This window comes from Melozone crissalis, unplaced genomic scaffold (genome assembly GCF_028551555.1).
Source record: "Melozone crissalis strain CALT ecotype California unplaced genomic scaffold, PUWL_Pcris_2 ptg000042l_1, whole genome shotgun sequence".
Taxonomy (NCBI): Eukaryota; Metazoa; Chordata; class Aves; order Passeriformes; family Passerellidae; genus Melozone; species Melozone crissalis.
The window spans coordinates 21956514-21966891 of NW_026535820.1; the positions used below are offsets into that span (position 1 = coordinate 21956514).

General features: G+C 38.3%; 1 protein-coding gene across 1 annotated transcript in view; it reads left to right on the plus strand.

Annotated features, from left to right (window-relative positions):
* RAB31 (RAB31, member RAS oncogene family) overlaps positions 1–5342 on the plus strand; it is a 62280-nt gene extending 56938 nt beyond the window's left edge. Inside the window, exon 7 of the mRNA XM_054284783.1 lies at positions 1163–5342. Within this exon, the coding sequence (XP_054140758.1) occupies positions 1163–1260 (98 nt within the window). The 3' untranslated portion in view covers positions 1261–5342. The remainder of the gene's footprint in view (positions 1–1162) is intronic.
* The last annotated feature ends 5036 nt before the right edge of the window (positions 5343–10378 follow it).

The window sequence follows — 10378 nt, forward strand, 5'->3', positions numbered from 1 at the left end:
ATAGAACATTTGGTAAGAGAGAGCTGTGAATGACTGAAGCAAAGGATGGGGAAATCTAAGCTGTAAAATCCACCTGGATTATGATGAGCTGTTCACAGGAACTCTGTGTTCTCTGAAAGTGGTATATAAGAAACAAGTGTTAAATATTTTAACTCATGTTATTAAACATGGGTAATGGTAAACCCAGGAATAATTCATAAAAATGGATTCAGCTTCAGAAAAAAATTTTTAGGAAATCCACAAAGTGATGGGAAAGTACATTACCATGACTGTAAAATCTCAAGGTACTGATGGAGAGCTCACACAAGGTTTTAATGCAAAAGCCAGATGCACACGAGAGAGGGAGAGAGAGACACAGGATGGACTGGAGCTGGGAGAATTTCTTTCCCCATTTATTATTCTTCTTATTAAGCACATTGTATGTTTTTCCACTAATAGGAAGGCAGTTAGACAAAAGATGCAGCAGTACTAAAAGGGCACACGGGGAGGGAGTTGGAGCAGTGCCCTTCTGCCCCAGGAGAGATCTCTGGCTCTCCTGCAATGGCTGGAATTCTTTCGAACACTCTAAATAATTGCTCCGTAAGATGATTAAAAAATCAGGAGAGTTTGCAAGGAAAGGGGTGGTGGTGATGTTAGGTAATCAGAGCTGTCAACTGGAAAGACGTGGGTACACCTAAAAAAGAGGAAGGGATTCAATGGAAAGAACAGATCTGTTTTTCTTTGTCAATTGTAGGCACCATGTGTTTAGATACAGTGCTTTGTAAAACTCCAGTGTGCTAGGACTAAATGGCATGCAGATTTAGGACGGGCACAATCTCTTTAAACTTGCACCATTCACATTTAGGTGGAACTGGGAGAAATATGTGAATTTTCTCATTTTAAGTTGTAAGGAGCTCAGTAAGATAACTATTTAAAAAATTCATGGATAATATAATTTCAGTGTACTTCATGTCTTCTCAATAGCCATATTTCATGTATTGTTTTTAATGTGAAAGTCTTTATTTCATGAGCAGGATACAAGGGAAACTATTCAAGGTACAGCTGTTTTCTTGTAAAATTTCACAGATGTAATTCTTATGCAAGCTAATTTCTAACTGTTACCTGTATGGTGTGTTGTTCTCACATCAGGAAAATTGAATTCATGTCTCCTCATGTGTTTCAGGTCAGCAAATTCCGCCCTTAGATCCTCATGAAAACAGTAACAATGGAGCAATCAAACTTGGAAGGCAGACTTCACAGACGGGTAGGCGGTGCTGCTGACCCAACTTGATCTTTTTAGATTTACTTGAAAAACAGCATCATTTGCTTTTTTTTTCACTGAGAAAGGACTTCGTGATCTCAGTGACGTGGCTCCTTATCTTGAAAGCAGTAATTTCAATACTTCCCATGAGCAATAACGCAAGGACCAGAAGCAGAAGGCTTTACTTCAAAGGGATTTTGCAAAACCCAGTTGGAAAATCCTCTCTAATATCCTGTCAAAATTACAAAGTACTCCGATTCTCTGTTTCAACCAGTGACTGTTTTGTTGGGGTTTTTTTAATAAAAAGATCAGTTTTTAAATAAAATTTAGGTTTTCTGCAAAAACTTATCTTCTTACATTTGCAAAGTGGACTTGGCCTGTTTTTAGAGTTTTCTCTGTAATAATAGGGTGAAAAAATCTCATAAAACCTGAATTTTGGCTTACAATTTCTCTGCCATCTTTTTAGCTGGACTCTGCTTCATGATTTTTCTAAATCTGCAGCTTCATCTCCTACTTTCAGTAAACATTAGCAAGAAGTGGACTGAATTTGCTAACTGAAGAAAAAAAAAAGGATCCAAAGGATGAGTGAATGCAGTTTTTATGGACCGGAAGTCAAAATCTGTGTCAGGAAGTGCTGTGTATGTGGAAGAAGGAGGTGTCGCAAAGGAAACTGCTGGACCCCATACAGTTCCAGTGTGCTCCAGAAAGAAGTGAAAATGCAGCCCCTGTGTAGAGTGGAATGATTCCCTGTGTATGGTGTGGGTTTCAATAGTTGCTGAAAATGTAAAATGAGCATAAATACAGGCTTAATATCCACTGCTTACCAGGGTTCCTGCAGATCTGTGCCCCAGACCAAAGTTGTCTGTGTTCAAGGTTGCGTATTCCTTGGTTTCTGAAAGAGGGTGCCACAGTGCCCCACTCCGTGTGGTCTCAGTGCTCTGCTCCAAGGGGTATTTGAGTTCAAAGAACAATATTTCTCTACAAAAACTGCACAAGAGAGCACAATATTATTTGGGGTTAGAGGCTGGAATCTAAAAAACAAACGTAAATGTTTGCTTACAGATGTAATTCCCTGAATTTGTGGAGTAATCTGCTCAATTGTGTGGGGATGTGGTGTGGAAGGCACACTATGTGATATCTTTGAAGCGTGATGCACTTGGAAATGAAGTGGAGGAAAGAATTCCTACAGAGGGTTATGAAGTAGAAATAATGTTAAACCGTATGTGTTTTCAATTTCTGTCTTTTATGAATGTGTGTGACTGAGATGATAAAATCCAAATTTATCTTCTTCATCAATTTCATTGGAAGTGGGAATTGGAGTAAGAAATGCTGTATTCAAAACCAGAGCCCAGCCTGAATTCCACAACATTAATTTGTTCTCTTATGAGGAAAATTATCGCCACTGCACATTTTCAGGAGGGCTTATGAAAAGCAAACAAAAGGGAAAAATAACTTTCCACAATAAATCATGAGCAGGCAGCCGAGAGCGTCGTTTCCGTGTTGATACATAGAAAACCAGACCTTATTGGCTGGTTGTGAGATTGCTTAGATAAAATGTCACCAATTGTTAGGGCTTGAAACAGAGCCAGATAAAATCAACAGGAACATTTTGTCTCCGAGGGTTTGGAGTAGCATAGGTGGGAAATATCCCTCTGCATTTTATTTGAGAACCTATGCTGCATTATTTTTTCACATATAAGTAGTTTCTCCTATATTTTAGCCTCCTTTGAAAACACTCATTCTAGAAAATACAGCCTTGGATATTTTGGCCAAACTTTCAGTTTTCAGCTGTGCTGATATATGATCCATGTCTCTGTCTCATTGCAGCAAGTATTTAACTGATAATCTAGGGTTATTTAAATGAAAATTCAGTAATCATCACTGTGGATAGCAGGGGAGGGAGACAGGTTCCTTCAGGGAACATTTAATTCCATCCCAGTACAAGCAAGTCTGCCAGGGATGCCTGGCTCTTTCACTTGGCTGGGGAGGGAAAAGCTTAATGTGGCCTTCAGTGCTAAGGAAATTCCAAACTTACCAACATCAGAGGTTCATACATTTTATGGGTCCATGACCCAATGCTGGAAGAGATCTGATTCCTCCTTTGTAAAAGCCAGTAAGAGGCTAGACCAGTTACCCAGAACACAAGATGAGATCGAACCCATGTTTTTAGAGGTGCCATAAACTTTTGTTCAATATATAGCAGTTGTCCATAATTGATTTTTAAACTTTTGTAAATCATTGTTGCATATTTTTATTTTTTCTACCAGGGCATCTCAAAACTTACTAAATCCTAACTGAGATGTCTGAAAGCTTTTTAAGACAATTTGTGAGTATCCTGTATACTCTAATTTATCTTAGAAATGGCAATTGTTGCTGATCTTTATGGGATGTTGTCCTGAACAACCAGCTCTCACAGCTGGCTTTAAGCAGTATGTGAATCAGAACAGGTTTCTGAGTTATATGTTAAAATATTTTTAAATTGGAAGTTTTTATAATGGATCTCTGACAGATTTTAAAATTTGAATGGTGACTAAAGAGGTTTTGCTTTTGGTAGGGCAAATCTAAATCACTTTATTCTGCTTTTAGTCAAGAAAAAGATTTAAATTAATAAGGAATCTGAATGTATGAGTTCTTGAGATTTGGGTTACTGGAAGCTTCAGTAGGGAAGTCTGAAACCAGAATAAAAATAACAGGCCAATGTGCTGTGTAGAGCATCTCGCATTTTCTCTGAACACAGGGCCCACTTTTGACAATATTGTTGCCTCTCTGCTGTTTGTCAAAGCAAAGGTGCAGCCCCTTCAAATAGTGCAATTGTTTGTTTAAAAATAGTGAATTTAAAATGTAAAATTAATGATTTCTGCTCCATTGGTTCCCTGTATTTCTTGGAAAGTACCACCACCCTTCATAAACAGTCAGAAAAATGACAATCTCAGAGTTGAAAGTTTTAGCAGCAACTGGAATTCCTCTTAGTAGTTAATGGCTGGTGAAAAGCTGAATTACCGTACTGAAGCACCTGACTGTGTAACTGATCTTCTCTAATAATAATAATAACAATATCAATGCTGCAGTTCTTGGTTAGCCAGCTGGTGCTGGATTTGTCCAAGACTGATTTTCTCAAGCGAGCTGGTAGCAGGACTGAGGCACAGGCTGTAGTGCCAAGGATATTTGGTGGAGCTTGTTTGCACTGTGACTCAGGACTGTGACTGTCCAGTTGAGGGTGACTTGCTTTTCTGGCTTGTCATGAACAAGTTTAAAAAAAAATTATGAAGGAACTAGTTTTTGTATATGCTCTGCATATATGTGTGTATATAAAGTACAGTTTTGTATGGTTCTGCTGACATGTAGTGTTTTTTTCGCTATGTCTGGTTCTCATATACTATACATTTTATTCTGTAAGTACATTTTTCTGTTAGTGATCATTTCACCTTTATGAACATAAAGTTGTGGATCAAAGGTAGCAAGAAGATAGAGCTATGCATAGGTACAATTTCTGACTTGCCATTCTTGTGCATGAAAATGGCATATTCTAGAAAATGTTTGTCTTGCAGATTGAGAAATCTAAAACCAGCCATTATTTTTCAGGAATTGGAACTTAGAAGTAATAAAGTGACGCTCAAAAAGCTTATTATTTTTGCTCACAGTACAACATGTTATCTAAAGTGCTGCAATGTAATATGAGTCTGTATCAATACCTGAGAAACTTATTTGTCATCCCATGTCTTCACTGATCCTTCATGGCACATGGGAATAAGCGTGACTAGATAGGTTACACATGTGAGCATTCTGGCTGTCATCACACTGTTTCACTACAGTGATATATTTTACTAACCTACCCTTAATTATTTATACCAGAGTCGGTGATAAATTTCCAGTTTAAAATCACCTGCTAGGTACTCTTCCTCTGTTTTGTTTATATAAGAGCTTTGGTTGGGCTGGACCCACTTGCTTCATGTATGGGATGCTGCAATCTGTTAATACTTTACCTTTTGTTTTACATATTAATTGTATCATACCTAATAATATTTTCCCCCCTAAAATGTAGTTTTTGTGTTTTATTTAACCTACAATGATTAGCGCTAATAAATGTTTTAAATGGTTCTGAATTGGGACTTTCTCTGGTTTCAATAAAGCAGAACGAAATAGCTTCCATTTTGCATGTCCTTTGCTCTTGAAAAAGGCCTCTCTGCAGTCTGTGGATTACTTGCCTGGGATTTAAATGCTGCTTTAAACGTGTGTGGATGGCCTTTTAACAGAAAGTGAATGCATTCCTGGGGGATCCTGCAGTCCAGATGAACTCCCAAAAACCAGAAAAAGAAGATCTGAAAATCCTTTTGCTATGTTATTTGATTTATCCATTAGAAGAGAGAGACCTGAGTGGCTAGCATCTGCTTAGAAATTTAGAATAGTAGCTGTCAGTAGAAAGTGAGCTTCCAGTTACCACTTGCTTTGAATAACAGCAATGACTAGTATGGCTTGTAAGACACTTCATCTTTTGTATGCTTTTATTTTTCACCCTACTTTATGTCCCTCCCTCAGACTTGTGTCTAGAAGAATTAACACTCTCTTAAGAAATGTGCAGTGTTTCATTCCCTTTGGTGCTGTTGTTTCAAGAGGTATTTAACTGCACCAGCAGATTTTTGCACTGTTTGGTTCATATTTTCACAGTTGTTACAACAACTATGGGGACTGTGAATGAAGAGCTGGGTTTATTAAGGAAGAACGGGGTTTTGGAGTAAAACTTTTCTGACTGCCATGATAAATTCAATGCACAGCAGTATGCAGGAAGCAGTGTCATTCAAATAACAGCACAGAACACCACTTTTCTGTATAATGAGAAACCAGTATTTCAAAGACATTTCATACATGGTGAGTTTAGTTACTGCTGGAAGATACACAGGATCTCTTCCTTGCTTTAAAGCAATTAAAATTATCTTGAAAAAATTGTGTATCTTACCTCCAGCTGTGCATAAACAAGAAGGAACCCAGGTAGATAACTGTAAACTAAAGGGTGATGTACTTAATTCATGGAAAGCCTAAGCCCTTTAACTATTATCACTGTGTTGGAAAATCTGAAGTGAATGCTGTTTTGCCCTTAGGTGTTTGAAGAGAATTGTGCCCCTGAATGGATCAGTCCTTGTGTTGTCAGTGGGATGTTTTACATGGCTTGGAAGCATGTGCTTGTGGTGCTCTAGGTTAGCTTGAAGTCGAATTCAGCAATGAGAGGGGAGCTATACAATTGACTAGAAAATAAATCTCCTCCGCTTTCCTTTGAAGATTGAAGGTTGTGTCTCAAGGTACTTAAGGAAAAGTATTTGACATTTCGGCCTTCAAAATCTTCACCACTGCAGCTTCAGCCTCTGCAAAGAGCATCATAGGACACCCTGCTGTGATCTCCTGAGCACTGAAATCAGGACAGCAAGGCTGATGAAATAGTCTGTGCAGCAACTTCATACCTCCACCCCCTCACCTAATCTGCAAAACTGTTCAGGCCACTACCAGGTTTCCCTCCCTTCCCTGAAAGGAAAAGAGTAAACTGCAGGATTATTATTTTTTTATCCCCTCTCAGTGTTGTTTTATACAAGGCTACAGAATAATTTTCTTTAAAAGTGTTAAAACACTCATAGGGGGATAGACTATCTAAAGGTGTTGTACAAATGCTTTTGTTAATTGGTGCTGGTTACTCCCTAAGGACTTGACATCAATGATAGGATGGATGTCTTCATTGTGTAATGGGGTTCTTGGCCATCAATAAGGTCCTCTCTTGGACTACTGTTTTTTGCCAGCTGGACCAGGGATAAATTAATTGCTTGATATAAATGCTCTCTCACTGTCCAAAAGTAAGACTTCACAAAAAAACTATAAAATCAATAGCTAGCCACATTTAACAGGTTAAAGATGAGAAAGAATAAGTATTAGCATAATGTGGCAAAATATAGCTTTTTTCATATCTATTTCAGGTGGGTTTCTTGTGTTTCAATTAAGAAGAGTCTCTATTGCAAAATGCCTGCATTTCTGCTACTACCAAGTGGGTCTTGATGCAGATTAGTTTGCCTTATTGCCTACCACTGCTGTGTATTCTGTTCAAATAGGAAGACAGGCTCTTGATACTCATTCATAATCCTTTTGTTTTCAAGACATAGCTCTAGAAGTGTTACTGGAATTGTTTTGTAACACAGGCATTGTGAAAATTTGAAGATAGTACACTGATAGAACTTGAAGTGTAAGAGACCTGTACAAACTTGCATTTAGTGTCACACCAATTAACAAGTTTTTAATAAGATTCTGTTATTTAGTGCGGAGAAGAGAATTTTGAGGATCCTGGCTAGGTATTAAACATTTAACAGCTTGGGAAGGATTTCTTTTATCTGGCTGTTAAATTACTCATATTTTTATCCCTGAGACTGCCTGAAAGACTTACAAAAAAAAAAGAAAAGAGCTTTCTTTGAAAAGTACTGACCCTGTTTTCTGAAAACCTCCTGAAGAGCTCAAGCTTTCTCTCTCCCATCATCTGTCAAAAGTTTTTTGAGACACACCTTATTTATGATAAAAGACTCAACCATACACTGGGAATTTTAGAAAACAAAAATGCCTTTCCCCTAAAGTCCATTTAATTCACATTTGTTTTACTTAGTGGCACTTGTGCTCCCTCCACAGCAGTAAAATACATGTTTAAATAAGAAGATAAATACCTAACAACTAAACCCCTATTCCCCTACATCAAGTAGGGTACCCTGAGGAAATGATCTGTTACAGACTAAAACAGAAATGATCCCTCTGCTTCTGATTACATATTGACAAGAACAAATCAATAAGAAAGTCAGCTTACATGTCTGAGAGATGCCCTTGAGGAAAATGAACATCACATTCCTTCCTCTTGGTCAATATAACATGACTTGGGGAAACAAGCAATAGCATTGTTTTTACTGACGAAAAATAAATTAAAAATGCTTAGGAGGATAGCAACAGTTTCTCTTCACTTGTTTAATAGGGTTGAAATGTAGGTTAATCATCTTATAAAAGCAATCCCTGTTACCTGTCATCTTCAGACATTGGCAGCTTTGCTGACAAATATGTGTTGGGAGTTGTCACAGGGGTTTAGCAAGAAAGAGCAATGGATTCAGCCTGGATGACACAATGCATTTCTATATTCCAGCTCTGCAAAAAAACACATCATCACCAAACCTATAGAATCACTACCAAATATCCAAGCTCTTGTGTGTGTTCATCACTCATAACATGGGAAAATTTCGCACCATAGATATTTACCTAAAAAGAATAAAATATGTAGAAGTAGTCCAATAAGAGCCCTTGGAAAGAAGGACATTCAAAATAAAGATGTAGCTTTTCTGTGCTATTTCTTGACACAGTCAGAAACACAAATGAGAATTAAATAGCTTTCCTGGCAGCATTCCCTTTAGAGATACTGTTTGTCCTATGAGTTTTGCCACACTCTGTAAGTCATTCCTGATTCTCAAGGAAAATTTTCTTTCAAGGTGGCAACCTGAACTGCCTGCTGGCACCCAACCAGCTCCCCTCCTACTCTGCAGCCTTTGACACCACAATAGTTCTCCCCATAATCTCAGTAAGAAGGGACAGAAGTCTTGAGATGTGCTGGAAATATGAACTCATTTTGATGCAGGAAAAGGTTTCAACAGTTTAACTTGTTTTCTGATGATACAGATACCAGAAAAGCAAACTATTTTTAATATATATAAGTTTTTTACCACAGTATTTTTTTTTCCTGCAATGTTTTAGGTCTGAAATTTCTGGAGGAGAAATAGGTTTCTTGGAATGAGAATGAATCCAGAATGTCTTGTTGATTACAAAATTTGAAGAGGGAAAATAATGTTTAGAACTGAAAAGAAGGGATGAACAACATGAAAATATCCTACCCTGGGAGATTCTCTTCATAGTGGGTCACAACCTCTGTGAGGTGATAAGAAACAAAAGCTGTGTCTGAAGTACAAAATCTAGATTCGGGGTAAAAAGGATACCACGCTGTAAATGGTCAGAGTGCATATACACTCATTTCATGGCACAGCCACGCCACCTTAACACCACTGTTGCTTGAGAACCCTAGCTAATAAATAAGCATAAACAAACACAAGATTAGAGTACACCAGGTGCCTATGCTCCACCTATTAAAAATGATAGCATATCTTTACATGTGGGTATGCCTGAATTTACCAAGTGCAAAGTCCATGGAATAAAAGATGATACCCATTCATGCAGTCCATGACACACCAGTTACTGAGTTGGAACTCTGGACACAGGGCTTTGGCTAATACATTCCAGTACATTTATGTAGCCACCCTGCTGTATGGTTTAGCTTTTCATGATGCTTGATGCTGTCTGAATGATGTCTTGGAATGATAGGTGCTTTTGCACAAATTGTTCCAGAGAAAACTAAAGAAGAAAGGATGAGGCGATGATAAACGTATCCAAGTAGATTTATATTGACTGATTGAACCACAGCATGTAGTATGTACTTAAGTAGTTGCTGCTGGCAGTATAAAGCCTTTACAATAACACAACATCCATCACTGAAAGGTAAAATGGAGGGATTTTTATTTTAAATCTCTTGGGAGGAAATTGATGCCTTAGAAAATCTGCAGCGCTTGAGTCATCATGTCATCACTGTCAGCGGGCATGTCTTTCAGACACTTCACCTTATCTCACTGTGACTCACACACCAGGGAAAGATGCACACCATGGCACAAAATTGCACCCTCCTCTGTGTGACAGACATAGCTGAAAAAATTACACGGCCTGAAGCAACTACTAGATTAGAAAGAGAGTTGCCATCTGAGAAGGCTGTTCCTCATCACATCCATGACAGCGAGGTAAGGATGTCTGGGAGCCACAGGTTTCAAAGCTCTAAGAAAGTGGTTACTTAGCTCTTTGGCAAAATGATTCAGCCCGACTCTCTGGTAGTGCAGGAGAGCCTGAAGTTACTGACAGCAGCTTTCTGACAGGTCTGCTTTCGAAGACAGCTAGTTTTCCTGGTGAAATGGTGCCAGGATTCCCATAAGGAGCCCTCATTTCTCAAGAAGTTCAAGGAAAGATAAGATCCCCACCATTTTCAACCAGCTTTGGAAATTTCCCTTCCATTTAGTGGGAGCTCCAAGCCATAACAAT